The 20,701-nt window shown below is 44.2% G+C and overlaps 1 protein-coding gene across 5 annotated transcripts in view; it reads right to left on the bottom strand.

The window, feature by feature from the left end:
- MAGI3 (membrane associated guanylate kinase, WW and PDZ domain containing 3) overlaps positions 1–20,701 on the bottom strand; it is a 381,198-nt gene that overhangs the window by 123,839 nt on the left and 236,658 nt on the right. For all 5 annotated transcript variants that reach the window (XM_054979846.1, XM_054979847.1, XM_054979849.1 and 2 more), the window contains one exon: positions 307–460. In XM_054979846.1, coding sequence (XP_054835821.1) covers positions 307–460 — 154 coding nt within the window. The remainder of the gene's footprint in view (positions 1–306; positions 461–20,701) is intronic.

Raw genomic sequence — 20,701 nt, 5'->3', positions numbered from 1 at the left:
TAAAAAAATGCTCTTTAACTTAGAAGTTACAATGTTCTAAAAACTTTCCATTACATTAGAATCTTTGTTCATTGCTTATGGGGCTTATAAACTGGTGCAGGGACTACATGGTAGCCTTATTGTCAAATCTCAGTAAGTACAGCATGCCCCTTTACATCTTTTGGGAATGAGAAATGCTATCTCTACAAATACTTGGAGGCACACTTTTACTCTACTGCTACCCATTTTTTAAGACAGAACATGAATAAAAATAATACTTGAGATTAGAAAGCATTTCTCCATTGCAAAACAAGTCTATAAACTCACGTTTATCTTCAAATAATGTTTTAGACTTCAGATAGACTTCAGAAGGGTCTAGCTTTGGGGAAGCTGACCTTACAGCCATGGGTGGAAAAGGCATGGGCTGTGGAACTGCTTCACTGATGGCCTCTTGACTTCCTACTGAATTTTCCTCTATTTTCTGAAAGAAATTCAAGAATACAAGTAAAATATGCTGCAAAAATAAGTACCAACAGGTTTAAACAAAAGAACTCAACCAAAGGACATGCTTGAATGAACTGTTTTTAAAGAATATTATTCTTGCTTTTCTGTATGATTTAACAACTTTCATTATTTTGAAAATACTTTCTGTGAAAATGTGAAGCAAGAGCTAGTTAACTTTGGTCTTTATTGTTTTGAAACTATTAGCATTTAACTGATGCATATATGATGCTTGGTTATTGGTGAATTTAGTGCTGTTCTCCACTACAGGCTAGAGGCCTATGTTTGTTAAGAACCACTTGTGCTTATGGCTCCCATAAAGCTGGTAAGCAGGGTAGCTTGACAGTGAATTTCTTGCAGGTTAAGCTTTGCTAGTAGCCTGCTGACATTATACATATGGAGACAGTGTAGTAAGCTGAATCTGAAATTAACTGACAAATAGAAAATCTATGAGAATGTGATGACTAAATACTATTTACTAAATCTAGTCACTAGTATTTATCCTGATATTCCTTCATCATCACTGTCATGTTTTCAGAGTAGATATTCAGACAAAGTGTATGTATTTTAACAATGTTTTGGGATGCAATGTATGTAAAAGGATAAGGGGCGTGGAGGAGATATGAGAGAACTAACACAAACAACTTCCAAAGTACAAACCAAGCAAGAGATGATTAGCCATCCAGTTTCCCGGTGGAATGTTTGGATATGAGGTGTTAGAAATCTTGTTGGTAACTATTTCTCTGCTCTTTTGAGTCTTGTGAGTAACACAAATGAGCTTTACCCTTACCACTTGATGTTTGAATTTCTGTCTCACTTCTATAGTCTATAGAATCTTTTTTTAAAAAAAGAAATATTATGCAAAAATATTATACAAACACAATTATGCACACCAATATTTATTCCATGTTTTCTTCTTTAAAAGTCAAGAAAGGGCTTCTAGGTGTACAAATACAGGCTTCTTTTCCCTACAATCTTTTAGCTGACTTCTCTTATGTATTTAGAGTATCTGCCATACTTTGTTTATCCATGATCAAATGTTTAGGTTCACGAAGTTATGTTAGTTCTTTGCAGTTATTATTTTAGTTGTAGACAGAAGGTTCAGTATCATATATTGCTGGGCTTCTAAAAAGCCTTGAAATACTTCTTTAGGATCCATTGCTATCTTAAGTCCAATCATGCAATTGATTTCTATGATAATTTTTCTTCAGAATTATTGAATTACAGGTTAGTTTACAACATATTAATTATTAGTATCCCACATTCCTCTTGGCTCAAGGTGACTTACAGGTAACAAAACGTAAGAGATTATAAAACCAAATAAAATAAAACCCTTAGATACCACCTTCCCCACCTCCAAAGATGCCTGCTATTTAAATCCTATCAAAAGCCCTGGCAAACAAACAAGCCATGCAGCTCAAGATCTTCAACAGGGGAGCTTGGCCCAGCTCTTCAGGGAGCCCATTCCACAAAGCAGGATGCACTAGCCACCAAATCGTTTGTTGTCTTTAGGTATTTTCCCAGTCAATGGATACTAATAGTACAATTATTATTATATGGGGAGCATCAATTTTTTGACATTAAAAAGAGATCCTCATACTCAAAAAGGTTGGGAACCACTATCCTCCTAGGCCTTATGTTGGTTGTGTCTGGGGTCTGAGGCGCAGCCCCCGGAATTACTGGGAGGAGGGGATGGGAGGCAGTGCCAGCAACAGAGGGGAAAAAAGAAGCACCCAAGCCGCAGAGGGTCAGAAGTGGCAGGTAGAAGCCAGCTAGCCCCACCCTCTGGTGGGAGGCTAAGAGCCCAGGCAGGGAGAGTAAGGACAGCCAGGAGGGGACTAGATGAGAGAGAGAAGGCACAGGAGACAGGGACAGCCGGCCGCCAGCCAGCCAGCAACCTTACCAGCAGGGGAAGAAAGGCAGCAGAGGCAGCACAGGGCCACGCCCCAACCTGCAAGCAGGGTGGAAGGGAATAGCAAGGGCCAGGTGAGGCTGGGAGTAAGGCAGCCTCAGGTGGGACTGCCTGAGGCAATCAGCAAAGAGAACCTGGCAGCCAGCAAAGAAGGCAAAGGTGTGGCTGGCCAGAGCAGCCAGCAGAGCAACACCATGTGTGGCTGCCTAGGACAGCCTGGGCCGTGGCTAGAGTGGTGTGGGCTGTGTAGGAGTGGTGGTAGAGAGGTGGAGAGTGGTGAAGGAGTGGAGGGGGGAGAGAGGAGGGGGAAGAGGGAGGGAGGAGGACTGGAGGCAAGAAGCAGAAGCGGAAGGGAGCTTGACAGGTTGAGTAGATCTGCGAGTGATAGAGAGGGAGCAAGGGTATACCTCCCCTCCTTCCACAGAGCTGGAACCTGTGCTGTCCCTGTCCGCGCCTGGGAGCCATAGTTCAGGCCCACCAGCGCCCTGCACAGCTGTGCCCATGCCAAAGCCTGACAGGTTCATTATTTTACCAGCTGTTACTGTAATTTATTGTCACGTCAAATTGTGCTTATGTTTTGTTTCAACATTGGCCATTTCCACACGGCTTACCTCTCTTTGTAATGTCCCGGTAGATCGTGCAAAAAACACGGAAGATCGCATTTCCTCGCACGAGATTTGCGCGACGTCACATGACATCGCGCAAATCTCGCGTGAAGAAACGTGATCTTCCACGTTTTTTGCGCGATCTACCGGGACATTAAGAAGAGAGGTAAGCCGTGTGGAAACGGCCCTAGTTTCAGCTCTGTATCAGATTTCTGCTTGTTTCTTACCTGTTTAATGGCACCACATTATCGCAGAGCTTATTTGTTATCTCAGTTTAATGTGTTACCCTCCATGATACTTTATGGGATATTTCACAAAATGCCACATACTAACAGGTTATGCACCTGTGTTTGGTGAGACACAGAAACCCTCAAACATGTTTTTCTGTACTGTACTTATTATTGTGATATACGCCCCATACTTATTGATCCCTTGCTGACAGAGCAAACAGGGAAATCTGATGAATATAAAATAATTTTCCTACTGGCTACTCAGAATCAAAAGGTGATCAAAATTGTAGCTAGATTTTTGTATCTTGGTCTATGAGGTGAGTTATGTAGCTGAAGACTGAATTGTGTTTGTGTGGAACGCTTTTGTCATTAATATGGATGTGATGCCAACAGGTTGTTGCTGTTGCTGATTACTGATTGTTCTCGAATGTCTGTATTGTTTATTGAATGTCCCAGTATTGATCATTGTGAATTACAATGTGTAATCCAACCTGAGTATGAGTGAGAAATGTGAACTATAAATAATGTAAATAAATAAAATATAGGGACACATCTCAAGCTCTGGCTTTTTTTTTTAATTGAACATTTACACAGTACAAAAAATGTAAGGTAAGTGGTTTACAAAACATCAGATGAATTTATAATGCATACTTAATATACTGCTAATAGTGCACAAAAGTAGATTCTACACAACTCTATCAACCAGTAATTATTCTATAGTCCTTCATATACTTATTAAAGTTTGAAAAAGTTCTGTTAGGCCAAGGGTTGTTGAGTTCTATATATCCAAAAAAAAGGGAGCCATTTTCCCATGTAGTTTGTGCTGAGTGGGAAATGATATGCATGATAGATTTTGTCATGTAATGTTTCTGAGATGAAATGGTCACAGACTTTGGAAAACCATTTTTATAGTGAAGGAGCTTTATTTGATTTCCAACTGGATGCTATGGCGCTTTTGGCAGCTACCAATAGATTTGTGATTAGATCTCTTCTAATTTTCAGTATCTGGATGTTATCCCTTTGATCAAGAAAGACTGTTTCAGGTGCTAGGGGGATTTCGCATGTAGTTATGTCCTTAATTGTTTTTAAAACTTCTATCCAGAATTATTCTGTGTGTGTACATTTCCACCAACAATGGGGAAAAGTACCAATTTCCCCACAGTCTTTCCAGCATAGTGGTGAGGCTGATGATAGGATTCGTGTGATTTGGGGGGGGGGGGAGATCATGTACCATCTGTGCATTATTTTGTACGTCTGTAGCCTAGTTACAATTATATTTTTAGTTGATAGTATTATTTGACCAGATCTTTTTCCATTTGCTTCTGTTATAATCTTGGGGACATTTCTGTTGGCAAATTGGGTTTTTGTGAGTGGAATTAGCTAGAATAATTTTATATATTTTGGATATTAGGCCTTTTCGTGTGGTAGACGTAATGTCTATTAGATTCTCAAATTCAGTGGTTGGGTGTTCGTTATTTTCTTCAAACTGATGTTGTCTGTCATGCTTTTGAATTGAAAATATATGAACCAATGCACCTTCTGCTGTATTTTAGCTTCTATTTCTGCTTTTTGCAATAAGCTTTTATGGGATGCTGTATCAGTTAGTCTGGTAATTTTTGAATTCCTACAGAATGAGCTAAGATGCTTACTAAGGCCTGGTGGAAACCATTGTTGTGTGATAAAAATAGAAAACTGGGATATTTCAGGAAGAAGCTTATTTCTAACTCTGTCCCGTTATTTCAATATTGAGATCAAGAATATATTGTTGTTAAGTTCTGTTGGGCAGGTAATAGGTTTATCCCAAATTACTTCTGTTATCAATTTATGATTTAGTAAGGGTGTGTATATTGACGCCCAGTTTATATTGTCTGATTGTGTTAGTAATTGCCAAATGTTAATTAGCCTTGTTGCAGTTTGATAAATAGTCAGTTTTAGGTAATTAAACCCTCCATCATGAGTTTTTCACCTGAAAGTATCAAAAGCTATTCTTGGTTTTTTATTTTGCCATAGAAACTTGTTTATAATGCTTTGCCATTGGCTTATTTGTTTATGTGGAATAGTAATTGGTATTGTTCTGAGGGCAAATAAGATTTTTGGAAAAATAAATGATTTAATTAAATGAAATCTGTCGTACCGTGAGAGATTCAAGGTGTTCCACTTGATTATATTCGTTTTGATCTAATTTGTGATATTTTGTGTGATTAACATCGGATAGTTTGTTTAGATTTAAGGGGATGGTTATTCCTAGGTAATCTAACTGTTTGGTAACCCATTGATACTTATGTCTACTTTTTATTTGTTTTTCTATATCTTTAAAAATATTTATTGGTTGACTTTCAAACCTGAGATTACCCCAAAATTCCTTAGAATTGGTTGCAAGTGTTGGAGTGATTGTGATGGTTCAGAAAGGTAGATCACCATATCATCTGCAAACATGCTGATTTTATATAAGTGTCAAAATCTACACAGTTTATAAGTTGGTTTTCTCTCATTGTTATAGCTAGGGGCTCCAAAGCAATTGACAACAACATGGGGGAGAGCAGGCAGCCTTGCCTGGTACCTCTTTTGATTGTTATTGCTTTTGAGATTTGTCATTAATTTTAATGTTCACTTGAGGCTGTGAATAGATTGAGTGAATGCAGTTAGAAATTTACTACCAAAATCCATGTGTTGTAGAGTCATATAAAGAAATTTGGATCCGAGGGAATCGAATGTTTTCTCTATGTCCAATGAGAGAAAAACTGCTTCTGTACAATATGATTTGCAATATGATAATAAGTTCAGCGTTTTATAAATATTGTCTATTAAATTCTGATTTGGTATGAAACCTGACTGATCTGTATGTATATATTGAGAAATGAAGGAGTTTAATCTTTTTGCTAATATTAAAGTGAAGATTTTGTAGTCCTGGTGAAATAGGATGGTATAATTTTGTAACTGTTGGGTCTTTACCTTGTTTTGAAAGAACTATTATTGTTGTCATTTTCCATGATGGGGGAATTAGACCTTTTTATAGGATCAAATTGCAAGTTTCTGTCAATGATTTAGATAATTTGGCTTACCTGGCAGCAGTGTAGCTGGTTATGCCAGGAGTCATCCTTCTCAGCCCTGTCTGGAGTGAGTGACAGGCTCCCTTCCTGGACATCTGGGGCTTTGGCCAAGGGCGGAGCCAAGTGCCATTTGCAGGCGGATTCACTTTCCCTGCCCTTAGTTGCTTCGCGTGCACAGAAGGGAAGGAGCATTTTTCTCTCTCTCTCTTGTGCACCGAAGGGAAGCACTGGCTGCTGGGTGTTAGCGGCAGCACTTTGGTGGTAGTGCAGAGGCCTTCTCTGGGCTTCACAGCAGCCGTCATATGAGGTGGTGGCTATATTCGCGGCGGGAGACTTTCCAGCGCAGCTTTGGTTAAGCTGCCACTGTGGCCTCTTCTTTAGGCTGCCTGTGGAGTGCCTCAGTGGAGGAGTGAGTCCTTGGCCTGGCTTAGGCTCATGCAGGTGCAGCAGTTTAGAGCCTGTATCCCGTTTTGTGGTGCCAGCTGCAGTAGGACATTTTCAAGTCCAGGCCACATTGGGCACAGCTTGGTTGGTTGGGGCAAAGGGCACCTTGGACTCATCGGGAGGATGCCTTAGGACCACCTTGGGGCTTCTTGGGTAAAAGGACCTGGGCCTATTAACAGGCATTTGTAGAACAACACCCCCCCCCATTGCTGAGCATCTTCTTGCAGGGTACACCACACACACACACACACAATTGGTGGTTTAGGGGTGGTGGTTTGGGGGTTATAACTGGCCTTGGATTGTGGGTGGTACTGGGAGGCCTCTCTGGCTGGTGGCTGCTAGTTGAAGGGCCATTTTAAATCTGTGAGGGCCAGTTTGGGTGGCCATTTTGTGTGGCAGTTGTAGGGCTCAGTGCTAGCACCACCTAGTGGGGTATCTGCAGGGAATTATTACCTCCTAGGCATCTTTGGGAGTGCTGCACACTGGGTGCTGCTGTAGCAAAGTGGTTAAGTGGTTTGGCTGTAACCAGCCCCGCTGCTGCTTTTGTGAGATATCACTACGCTGCTACAGCATCGTGGTTAAGTGGTTTGGCTGTAATCAGTTCCGCTGTAACCACCCCCTCCGCTAACTTTGTTGGGATATCATTTAGTTGCTGGAATCATGCCACCTAAGAAAGGGGATGGCCCATATAAGGGCAAACAGCCTGCTAAGCAGCCTACTCCTAAGAGGCCCATGCCAGCTCTTTCTTCTTCTGATGAGGAGGATGCTTGACCAAGTATGCAGGAGATTTTGAATTGCCTCAAGGCACTTGAGGGGGGAGACTTCCGGTTTGGGATTAATGGCAATCTAAAGGAGCCTAGAAATCTGGGCTATCCGAGACACTGTTTTTTGGAAAGCGAGGTGACTGTACGCCTGCTACCAACCCCCCTTCAGGGAGAAGGGGGTCCTGAACGCTATGCGGCCCCGAGAGAGTGTGATCTCGGCGGAGGGGGGGGGGGGTTCTGAATCAAGGATTCTCCCCACCACCTTGAGGTCCCCTCAGAGAAGGGTGAGCTACAAACTCTGCAGTACCTCTGGAGTCATTAAACTGGAATAAGATCGTCAGAAACCAAGCTTCAGTAACAGCTTTGACCATCTATAAGCGAAGGAAACAACACAGACAACCCACAAAAGCAGCTTAAGGTAAAGATTGATATCGGATTTTCTAACTGAAAAAGGAGGCAAAAAGACCAAGATAAAAATATCAAAAAGACTTAATCTAAGAAAGCAAACAATAAGGAACAATTATTGAGCAAAAAATTTATTACTGGCAGGATTTTAAGGAATCAAAAAGCGATAAGAAATATTGTTTATGCATACTTGGGGTTAGAAGAGTGATAACCAGCACGGAAGGGGAGGAGAGGGCTGGGGAAAGCAGCGCGAGACGGGACAAGACGGAGGGAAGAGACAACTCGGTGCCTAGAGTAGGTAGGAAAGGACAGTAAGAACAGTAAGAAGAAAGAAGACCCGGAAGCAAAACAAAGGAAACATCGCGAGGCTGCAGGAAGCACGCCATCTTATATAAGGGAAGAGATTCCAGTAACCACAGAGAAATAGCACTCGATGGAGACTTCCGGCTTGGCATCATGGAGGTCTGAAGTGATCCAGGGAGCTGGACCATCCGAGGTGCTGTTTTTTGGCTGGCGCGGTGCCTTGACCACCTGCAGCCCCGATTTCAGGCAGAAATCGGGCAGGAATGCTTGGTAGCTCCAAGAGTGAGTGATCTCGGCAGGGGGGGGGGTCTGAATTAAGGATTCCCTTTCTGCCTTAAGGTCCCCTCGTAGAAGGGAGGCTATTATCTCTGCAGCAGCTTTTGGAGTCATTTAATTGGCACAGGACCTTCGTACCCAAGCTTCAGAAACGGATTTAAAGTAGAATTGAACAAAAGAAACAGTGAGTACAACCCAAGAAGAATAAAAGAAGTAAAGATTGCTATCTCCCCTAAAGGACTAAATAATTAAACAAAGACCAAAGTATATTGAATTAAAGAGACAGATACCTAAAGCGGAGGAAGTAAGACAGTGATTGGGAGTGGAAATTGTGACTTTTTGAATATAAGAGAGCTAAAAACAGTGAAAAAGACGTTTTGTTTTGCATACCTGTGGTTTGAGAGATAACGACGCAGGGAAGGATTGTGGGAAGCGGCTGGAAGATCGCGAGAAGTGGAGTACTTGTTAAAAGCAGCGAGCCGCAGCTAGAAAGGCAGGAAGTGTGTTGGGGGAGCAACGGAAGGAGAACAGCGTGGGACAGAGGACCTGAGAGGAAGCGGAAGTTCGCTATCTTGAGTGTGGGAAAGGCTGGAGACTTCACCATAAACTATATTATAGAGAAAAAACGCCTGACATTTTGAAGAAGATGGGAAATTCGCCATTTTGAGTAAGGGAAGGTTGTGAATTTTACCATAGACTGTACCATAGAGAAAAGACGCCCGGCATTTTGAAAGATATAAAAATTGGACTATTTTGATTCTTAAGCATTCCACCCTTTTCTCCCTTCCCTCCCTCCCACCTTCCCTCCCCTTTCACAGCTTTCCCTTTCTTTGCTCTTTCCCCTCTACATTATTGTTTTACCTTGAAATGAACTTTTCTAAGTAGCAGAGAGGAGTGATGCAACCTACCCCCCCTCCCTGTACTTCTACTCTTCTTGTATATAAAATGAAAAAAAAATCAAAGAAAATTCAATACAGCACACAGAAACCACTGTGTGTAAACATTCAACAGTTATTGGCTGTTGCCAATATCTTGTGGCTGTAAATAAAATATAGAGAGAGCAACCTTAAAAGGATCACACATACCCTCCCCTCCAAAGTCTAAGCAACATAACACTTATTGTGACTGTTACATCAAACCTAGCTAATTACAAAATTGAGTTTAAAGCATTCCTCAGGAGTTTCTTACAGGAATTTTGCTTCCTTTTACTGGTGATGGAAGTGGTGATTGTGGTTGTTGGGGGTTTTCCGGGCTGTATTGCCGTGGTCTTGGCATTGTAGTTCCTGACGTTTCGCCAGCAGCTGTGGCTGGCATCTTCAGAGGTGTAGCACCAAAAGACAGAGATCTCTCAGTGTCACAGTGTGGAAAAGATGTAGGTCATTTGTATCTACTCAGGAGGGGTGGGGTTGAGCTGAGTCATTCTGTAAGAGTTTCCCAGGGTGTGGAATGCTAATGGCGGGAGGCTTCACTGTAACCTGAGGAGGTTCTTTTGCATATGGATTGGTGCTTGATGTGCTAATCTTCTCTGCAGGGCTATTGTCGGGTGTGGAGTGTTTTGTTGGCCTGGTGTTTTTCAGAACTGGAGCCCATGCTCTGTTCATTCTTAAGGTTTCTTCTTTCCTGTTGAAGTTTTGCTTATGCTTGTGAATTTCAATGGCTTCCCTGTGCAGTCTGACAAAGTAGTTGGAAGTGTTGTCCAGTATTTTGGTGTCCTGGAATAAGATACTGTGCCCTGTTTGAGTTAGGCTATGTTCAGCCACTGCTGATTTTTCAGGCTGTCCAAGTCTGCAGTGTCTTTCATGTTCTTTTATTCTTGTCTGGATGCTACGCTTTGTGGTCCCGATGTAAACTTGTCCACAGCTGCAGGTGATTGTGGTAATTTTCTTTTCTGAGATGCTCTTTCTATATCCATTGGTGATTCTAGATTCTAGATTGTAGTAGTTGCATTCCTGAGTTTACATCTGTTGCCGTAAGTGGTTTTCCTTGATACTGGACAGAAAGTTTAGTGAAGTTAACCCATTTATATTGGATATTTTGTCTCAGAGTTTCTGTTGTAACTTTGAAAGATTTCCTTTTTTCCAACACTTCGCTAGGAAGGTCTGTGAAAATTGAGATGGATATCCCTCCATAAGGTATTGCTCCTCTCTTCATAGCTTAATCCAATATTATCTTTCTTGTGCATTGGTCTAGGAATTCAGCTATGATCTCTCTTGGGAAGTCTTTTGTTCTTGATCTTTTTGCACCTATGCAATATGCTTTGGTGATTGTGGGCAAAATGCCTTCCTTCAATTCCAGATGGTTTGTAAGCCAAGAGGCTATGAAGCTTATGAGGTCTACATTCTGAGTGATCGATTCATTTATGCCTCTGATTTTGATGTTGCGTTGGCATGAGCTAAATTCAAGCCTTAATAATCTGCTTTGACTATTATCTTGAGCAGATTGCAGTTCTTGCATTTTGACTTGGATTGCATTTTTTTTTTCAATCGCTGCATCCGTTTTTATGCTTACCTTATGAAGATCAGAGCAGATTTCCAACGGCTGATCTGCCATAGGCTTCATTACTGCAGTGATTTGGCTTAGAATGTTTTGTTTGCTTTTTGGGAGTTTTAAGTCCAGTTGCTTCGCAGAGAAATGTTGTATTATTTCAGTGTTAGTTTGGGTGTTCGCCATCTTGCCAATTTGAGCTGTCGGGTTTTCCTGTTGCCCGATGTTATTTTGCAGCAAAAAATATTCTTGCAGGGTTTTTTTTTGCTGTTTTAGAAGTGCTCTTCTTTTTATCCAACTCTGATTTTCCCATTCTATGCTGTTCTTGGTTTGATGTTTCTTTGGCAAGGTTTTTGGGGTTGGGTAGATGGAGCTCCCCTAGTTAGCATCCATCTTCTCCAACTCCGACGCCACGCCCCCCCCCCCAGCTCTGGCTTTTGACAGAATCGTGTGATAGCCCTCTTCAGATTTCATCTCCTAAATTACCTAAAACATTACATTGTATAAGAAGTATCCCTGTCTTACTATCTTTCCATAAACATCTGTTGAATTCATCAAAGAAAGTGTATCTGTGGGTGATTAGTTACCCTTATCTAAACAGGATGAAGGGCTGAGAGGTCACATGTTCCTCAGCACGTTCCTCACTCTGAAATATCATATGATTACACATTGCTTTGCCCTTAAATATGCCCTGTTCCCTGATGTGATTTCATGCCATTTCCTGCATTTGGGATTTTATGCAAGTTAGTAGAGGGTAGTGTCCCCAAAAGTGAGAGCTAGGAAATGGCCCCTTGGAAATTCACCGTGAAGGGTCCTTCTCCTCTGAGGACAGGAGGACATCTTGGGTGTTTCCCACCATCCAATCGGGGAGGCAGGAAGTAGAATCTTTCTTCCTCTTCCTTTGGTGTGTGGGACCACCCTCTCTCTCCTCAGTTCGGGTAACTCCCCTCAGCAGTATCTTGTGCTCACTATTTTTATACATCTATCTTAAACCGTAATCTAAAGATAGAAGAAGGAACAAAGTGCAACACTGTCCAGAACAAACACATAACAAAACTCCAGCATTAAAGGCAATTGCACAGCCGGAACAGATAAAAGACATGAAGAACAATCCAGGACGCAGACAAAAGGAAAAGACAGACGAAGCTCATGGGAGGGCAAGATGTCCTCCTGTCCTCAGAGGAGAAGGACCCTTCACGTTGAGTATCCAAGGAGCCATTCTCCCTCTGAGGCGGAGGACATCTTGGGTGCTCCCAAAGCAGTGTACTAAGTCCTGGGCGGGATGGAGCCTTTGTCCTCTATGACATGTTGAAGAACTCTGCGTCCGATGGCAGCATCTGCAGAAGCATAAGTGTGTATACGGTAGTGCCTAATAAATGTAGATGATGGTGACCAGGTAGCCGCTTTGCATATGTCTTCTACAGAGGCATTCCTTCTGAGAGCAGCGTTTGTAGCCGCGCTCCTTGCCGAATGTGCTGTGATTCCTGACGGAACCTCCATTTTCATGGCTTTATAGGCTTCTTGTATACATGACTTAATGCTGTACACAATGGCAGTGGATGTCATGCGTTGTCCCAGTTTGGGACGTGAAACGTTGACAAAAAGTGAATCCGATAGATGGGTCGATTCGGTTCTTACCAAATAAGTTTTAAGAGCCCTCCTCACGTCGAGATTGTGCCACTCTCTTTCCTTTGGGTGAGTCGGCCTCGGGCAGAATGAAGGCAAATTGATTTCCTGTGACCTATGGAACATGGAATACGCTTTGGGCATGAAAGAAGGATCAGTCCTAAGAACTACCTTGTCTCTGTGAAATATGCACAGGTCTGGCCGAACAGATAAGGCACCCAACTCGGAAATGCAACGAGCTGAAGTAATAGCCACGAGGAATACGGTCTTCAGCTTCAGCCATTTCAGTTGTACCTCCTTAATGGGTTCGAAAGGAGGTTTTGTAAGTGCCAAGAGAACCACACTTAAACGCCAAGTTGGGAACCTGTGCACCGTCGGAGGCTTTAGTAAGGTAGCACCCCTCAGGAACCTTCGTACGTGATAATGAGAGGCTAGAGGAACTCCCTCTATCGTTGGTAGGACCGTGTCAATAGCTGCAACCTGTTTCCTCAACGTTGCTGGACGTAAGCCTCGGTCTAATCCCTCCTGTAAGAAGGACAGTATAGAAGTCTTAGTGGGTCGCGTAGGATCAAGTTGTTTGTACCTACACCAGCGGTGGAAAGCCTTCCAGGCTGTGTTATAAATTCTGACTGTGGACGCCTTTCTTGATGCTAGCAAGGTAGCTATAATATCTGGAGGGTAACCCTCTAATCGGAAATGGTCCCGCTCAATTTCCAGCCTGTCAGAGCCCACCACTCTGGACAGGGGTGCCATATGGGCCCCTGCTGTAGTAGATCTGGGTGGTTTGGAAGTCTGAGAGGAGCTACCGACATCCGATGCAGAGTTGCAAACCATGGCCTTCTTGGCCACCAAGGTGCGACCAGGAGCACCGTCGCTCGCTGTTCTTGTATCTTTCTCAGGAGTCTGGGGATAGTCGGCAGAGGAGGGAATGCATACAGGAGACCCCTTGGCCACTGTGCATGAAGGGCGTCCGTCCCCTCTGCTCGTGGATGGAAATACCACGACAGGAATCTTGGAAGTTGATTGTTCATGTGAGAGGCGAACAGATCTACCTCCGGATTCCCGAAATGTCCCAACAACATCTGAAAGATCTCTCTCTTCAGAGCCCACTCCCCTGGGTGCAGGGACTCTCAGCCAATCTGCTTGGATATTGAGTACTCCTTGAATGTGTTCTGCCTGTAGAGACTTGAGGTTGTGTTCTGCCCAACTGATGATCTTGTTGGCTTCTCGCTGCAAGCGGGGCGATTTTGTTCCCCCTTGCTTGTTTAGATAGGCTTTTGCTGCGATGTTGTCCGTTCTTATCAGTACGTGCTCGAGAGTCACTTGGCCGCAGAAAAATTTCAGAGCTAGCAGAATTGCCCTCATCTCCAATACGTTGATTAGAAGTTTGCATTCCCTCGGGGACCATTCTCCCTGCGTCGGCAAGCCCTCTAGAGTCGCTCCCCAACCTTTCAGGCTGGCATCGGTGAATATTTGAGTGAAGCGAGGTGTGAGGAAGCTCTTTCCCTGAAGTAAGTTGGACTCGACAGTCCACCAACGCAGGCTTTCCTTGACTGGGAGTGGAACTTGTACTTTGAGGGTCATTTTGCGGGCTATTTGAATCTGGAACAGACGTAGAAAACCCTGCAGGGTTTGGAGATGGAACCTGCCCCAATAAATTGCCTCTGAGTGCACCACCAACAGACCCAACAATTTGGACAGGTCCATTAGTAATGATGATGGTTGTTTGATTATATTTGATGCCAAGAGAATGAACTTTGTTCTCTTCTCTCTGGGAAGGAACATACAACCTTCCCTGGTGTCTATAGTAAGACCCAGGTGTTCCAGGCGTTGAGTCGGCTGAAGGGAACATTTGGATCGGTTGATGAGAAAACCATGGTTCTCCAAGACTCGAATGACTTCTGTTGTTTTCATGGTTGAAGCTTCCAGGGAGGTGGATCTTATTAAGATATCGTCCAAGTAGGGATGTAATTGGAATCCCATCTCTCTGAGTCTGACTACGGGTACCACTAGCAGCTTTGTAAATACCCTGGGTGCCGTCGCCAGGCCAAAGGGCATTGCTCTGAATTGAAGGTGTATGTCGTGTACGCAGAATCTCAGGAATTTCTGGTGCACGGGAGCAATGGGTACATGGAGATATGCTTCTGTAAGATCTATTGATGTTAAGAACTCGCCTTATTGTAGAGCCTCCGCTATGGATCGAAGAGTTTCCATCCTGAACCGCTTCAGCTTGATGAATTTGTTTACATACTTTAGGTCCAGAATGGATCTCCAGTCCCCGTTCCTTTTGGGGACTGTGAAAAATATCGAATACACCCCCTGACCCTTTTCCTCTGCAGGGACATATTTGACTGCTCCTATCTGCAGGAGGGGTTGCATGGCTTGAATGGTGATGCGTCTCTTGTGTGGGTCTTTTTTGAGGGGTGAGATTATGAATCGCGCCGGTGGGAAGGAACGAAATTCTATCGCATAGCCTTTTGATACAATCTCTAATGCCCAGGCATCCTCCTTGGACTCCGCCCATGTGTGTTGGAACATGAGCAGCCTTCCCCCCACCGGAGCATTTTGAGAGTCAGGGCTTCTGGCCTTTATCCTCAGAGTCATGCCTGTTGCCGCGAAGGCCTTGTTGCCTGTTGAATTTGGCATAGAATGTTCCCCTCCGAGACTGGGTTCTGGTCGCGGCCCAATTGCATTTGTGGTCCTGGCGATTTCTAGGTAAAGTATGGTGCGATCTGAATGACTGGAATCCGAAAGATCGTCTCTCTGGTTTCCTCAAAGATCTTGGAAGTGCCTTTTTCTTAACCCTAGTTTCCACTAGAATCTTTTCTAGTTGATCCCCAAAGAGCTTGTCGCCCTGGAATGGGTAAGCCATCAAGATGAGCTTGGCCTGGAGGTCCGCTTGCCAGGCGTGAAGCCATAATAGGCGTCTGGCTGATGAGGAGGACGCCATCGCTCGAGAGGACATAGCCATTGCGTCTAATGTGGCATCAGCGGTGAAAGTGCATGCTTTCAGTATCCTGTTGGCTCCTTCCAGTAGTCTTCTGTTGTTTTCCGGAAGTAGTTGAATTAGCCTCCTGGTCCACACTACCGCAGCTCTTGACACCATGGAAGCTATGGAAGATGCCTTGACAGACGTAGCCAATGCCTCATGAGCTCTTTTTAGCACCGCTTCGCCTTTTTTGTCTAGGCCGTCTTTTATCATCCCTTGGCCATCTTCTGATAGGAGTCCCTGGGACTGGGAAGCAGCCACTGGCGCGTCAATCACAGGTACCTGCAGGAACTGATCAGTATAGTTAGGTAACACATACAGCTTTTTCATCACATTGGGAACCTGCTTATTGGCAGCCGGAGTCAACCATTCTGCCTTGAGCTGTCGCTCAAAGTACTCCGGAAAAGGGACTACCCTGGGGTTGTTCTCTGATCAAGGGAAGAACTCTCTATTCCCTTTTGGTCTGCCTTTTGATCCCTGGGAGGGAGTCTCCTCCTCCTCCCCCTTTTCTGACTCTTTCAGATCCAGGGCTGAAAAGAGTTTTAAACAGTAAGTATGTATAATCTTCCATTTGAAACAGTCTATTGGACTGTTCTGGAATGGCAGCGTTTGCTTCCTGTTCCTCCTCTGAGAGGAACTCCCCCTCATCAGAAACCTCACTAAGTGAGTGGTCCTCCTCCACCCATCTAGGGGTTTTTCCTTGTTGCTTTCTAGCTGCTTTTGTTGGCCAGGAGGCAGGCACGCCGCTTTGAGCCTGAGGCGTTCCTGGAATCTCAGCTGAGAAAGAGGAACTGGTCCCTGGGCCTTCTGTTTGACAAAGGGCTCTTAGCTCTTCCCTAAGAGACCTTCAAATGGCTGCTAACATCTCGGGGAATACACCGGAAGCACTTACATTATCTTCTGGAGTGCTGTGGTTAGGGCCCTGCGCCGGAATGAAAGAAAATTGCCTTGACTCCCCTGCCGGGAGGTTGGCAACCTCGGCGACGCGTCTTGGCGGGAGATCGTCCGCAGCGGCTTTTCCCACCAAAACAGGGCCTCTCGCAGCCGCGCTCTCTTCTACGGCCCGTTGGCTGCATGCGGCTTTCCCCGGCTCCATCTGCAACAGACAGGGCCGTTTCTTGGTGGGCTGTCCTGCGCTCTTCTGCCGGGGGGCCGATCAGGCCTCTAGGCGAGTCAGACCCGGCCGGGCCTATCCCCACCACCAGGAGGACGGTTCCCGGGGAACATCCCTTAGCCCTTTCCAAAAAGGATTCTTCAGAGTCCGATGACTCCTCCTCCCTCATCTGTCGCTCCATTTTCTCTCTTGGCTCGAGAGAGAAACAGCTTCCCTCTCTCCTCTCTCTCTCTTCTTTTTTTAAAATATGGAAAGTAGGAAGAAAAGGAGAGGAAGACCAACCAAGTAACAAGGGGGTGGAGAAGAGATTGGACAGACGAGGTAGGTATAGAGGTAAATAGACAATCAATAAGAAAAAACACTGAGACAAAGTTAGAGTCAAAAAGGTAGCCTAGCTAACCTATTGAGAACTGCTCTCCCCTGAGGCAGGAAAAGAACTGAGGAGAGAGAGGGTGGTCCCACACACCAAAGGAAGAGGAAGAAAGATTCTACTTCCTGCTTCCCCGATTGGATGGTGGGAAACACCCAAGATGTCCTCCGCCTCAGAGGGAGAATCTCTAATCTCTCTTTTGCTCTCAGTGCTGGGTGTGGTTTTAGGCAAACATCTGAGCCTCAGCTTTCCATATGAGAACAGTACTAACATAGTTGGTAAATATGAAAATTCAATAAATCAAAGTGATCAAATTATATTAAATACATTGTTATTTATGGATAGATGGACACTGCTTTGCTTCCAGGGAGACCAGAAAACAAGGCACAAGGAGTCCTGATGTCCCAGACAGCAGACAGAGGTTGACAAACAGAAATCAAGAATGAGGAACCTCATATGGGTGACTCATGGGCAGTTCAACCTTAAAGCAACAGACTATGCAATCCTGTGGGTTGTCCTTCAGAAAGGACATATAGCTTCCAGAAAAAGATGGTCTTCAGAAACAGGCTGTGAATTGCATGACAGGAAACTGAACTGACCTGTACCAGCTTGCATGACTGGATATGTTGACCAGGCAATTTTAGTTTTACTAAATCTCAACGTTGGCAAGGAAGTTTGCAGAGAATTTTTGGGTTGTACAGAAATGAGTAGGCCTAGTGGTCAACTACTATAAAAGAAAAAAGGAGGCTGGAACTGTATGAAAAAGGTTGACCCTCGAGTAGGGTATAATGATCTGGAAGTAAACTATATAATTGTGCAGTCTCTCACCTCAGAGGAGGAGACAAAAGGCAGCAAGCAACTGTCAGTCATCAGGACTCCCACCTCTCCAACATCATCAAGGTACAAGTGAATTTGGCTGGTTGACTCAGTACATTCATAGGAATTTAATAATAGGATGTTTAAGATGCAACATAGTCTGTTGATTTAAAAATATTTTTTCTTTAATTAGTGAAGTACTATGGTTTCTGGGTTCCTTCTGCAACAATCCATTCCCTCAAGGGCAGTGGCCTGATCACCCACTGGCCTCAGGACATTAATAACAAATTGGCAAGAATTAATAAACATTTAAAATAATTCCCTTACACTATTAACCTATTTTATAGGTCTATTTAAAGGACTACTGAAATACTGAATCTGAAACAATTTGGACACCAGTCTAAAGTACTACATAAATACTAAACTGTAACTTCCATAAGGAAGTCTCTGCTCTGATTAGAATGAGATCTAATGTACAGTCCACTAATCAACTTGCAGCCTAGCAGTTTTTCTTTAAATAATGGCATCAGATGCAAAAGTAAACCTCCTCGATTAACCAGGAAAACATTAATAAGATTCAAACAGCTCAAAACCTGAAGATTATGAAACAGATAATCATTATAATTTGAGATAGAACAGTTAGAAAAACATACTTCTCCAGATTTACTACGGTCTAAGTTTTATTTAATTAGTAGAATTTGAAATGTTTGCTCTACAATGAGACAAACCCTTAAAAGTCTCTACAAACAGCACTGAGGTTTTTGAAGAATTTGAATAGATTCAGGTCTGCCAAGGAAAAATCCCTTAAGGATTTAACAGTTGGGTACTTCTACATTTATAAACATAAGAACTTGCCCTTTTAAAAACTCAATTAGTTCACAAAGTAGATGCCACTGAGCATTCAATTTATGGTTAGTGGATAGTGCCTGCACTTTAATGCATTTTCCCAAAGATTTCTGAGATATGAAAAAGTTACATAAGTTTAACAGCTGGTGTTACTAGAGTTTTCCTGCTCTGCAAAGTTTAAGTCAAGGATATTTTATATTAAATGATTCTGCGCTTTTTGTAAAATATATTTTGTTCTAATTAATAGTAGACAACATTTATGTTCTTGAACTAATTTATTTGCACAGGGACATCCAACAGATCCTTTGTTCGTCATACTCTAAAAAACAGGGTTAACATACCTGTAACTTACGTTCATCGAGTTCTTCTGTGCTGACACACATGGGGACTGCGCAGGCACAGGCCAGCCGCCGGAGAATTTTCTAGAGCTTCCATGGCTCCGAAGGGGCCGTTTGTCGCGCGCCTCAGCGACCGTTTTCCTGCCCAAACGGTCACGTGATCCTCCAGCGACCAACGGCCCCTTCCCTCAGTTCTCCCTTGCCGCCGCTTGACCAACACACTTCAGCCATAACACCTTAAAAACACCAATTTCCGTTACAGCCATCACATTATTGTGCATTGGAGTTCACAGCGGGGTAGGAGGGAGGGTTGTGTGTCAGCACAGAAGAACTCGATGAACATAAGTTACAGGTATGTTAACCCTGTTTTCATCTTCGTTCTTCTGTGCCTCCACACATGGGAGTGTACCAAGCTTCACACAATAAGGAAGGCGGGGGTGAAGTCCAACACAATTTTATTGAACAAACAAGAGCAACAACAAATAGATATGCATATATACATCTATGCAAAAAACTGTGTAAGGACACATAAATACTCAATATTTACATATATACACCCCAAGGTACATATATACACTCTTTCACACAAGGGTACCCAGCAGGTACACCAAGAAAGTCATCCCAAAACTCCTTCAGGAAAAAAGGGAGTGTAGGACAGCCCTAGCCACAGATACATCCTGCTCCGCATTGACATCAATGGCGTAATGCCTGACAAAGGTGTCTGCAGAGGACCATGTGGCTGCTTTACAAATGTTAACCAGGGGCACCCCCCTGAGGAGTGCCGAAGAGGATGCTTGGGACCGCGTGGAGTGGGCCCTGACACGAAGCGGGCAAGCCACCCCTGCCAGGGAATAGGCCTTGCTAATGGCCGTCACAATCCACCTAGACAGGGTCTGTGAGGAAGCCCTGTTACCCTTTTCCTTGGCCCCAAAACATACAAACAGGTGAGGACTGGAGCGGAATTCCTTCGTCCTATCCAGGTAATAGGCTAGGGCCCTCTTCAAGTCTAGGGAATGAAGGGCCTTTTCCCCCTTAGAGGAAGGTTGAGGAAAGAACGCAGGCAGTGAGATATCCTGCGAGAGGTGGAAGGCGGACACCACCTTGGGCAGGAACCCGAGGCAGGGACGCAGGAGCACCTTGTTGGGATGAAACACAAGAAAGGGAGGGTCAGACCGCAGTGCAGACAGCTCACTGACCCTTCTGGCCGATGTGACGGCCACCAAGAATGCTACCTTGTAGGATAGCATATCCAAGGGGCATGTAGCCATAGGTTCAAATGGAGGCAACATGAGACGTGAGAGCACCAAGGACAGTGACCACTGAGGCACTGGCGCAGACACAGGTGGGTAAAGATTGTACATGCCCTTAAGGAACTGGCGGGATTGTGGGTGAGAAAACACCGTAGCACCCTCAACTCGGGTGTGAGCAGCTGATATCGCTGCCAGGTGGACCTTGAGGGAGGACACCTTCAAGCCCAGGCCACGCAAGTGGCACAAATACTCGAACACAACCCCCAAGGGACTGCTGTCAGGCACCACTCCTCTGGCAAGTGCCCAGAGCTCAAACCTGCGCCACTTGGCCGCATAAGCGCGCCTAGTGGATGGCCGACGAGCATTCAGGAGGACCCTCTGTACTTCGTCAGTAAAGCC

The sequence above is a fragment of the Eublepharis macularius genome, chromosome 5, assembly GCF_028583425.1.
Source record: "Eublepharis macularius isolate TG4126 chromosome 5, MPM_Emac_v1.0, whole genome shotgun sequence".
In the NCBI taxonomy this organism is placed as follows: domain Eukaryota; kingdom Metazoa; phylum Chordata; class Lepidosauria; order Squamata; family Eublepharidae; genus Eublepharis; species Eublepharis macularius.
The sequence above is the reverse complement of the archived record's forward strand: the minus strand, read 5'-3'. Positions and strand labels throughout refer to the sequence as shown.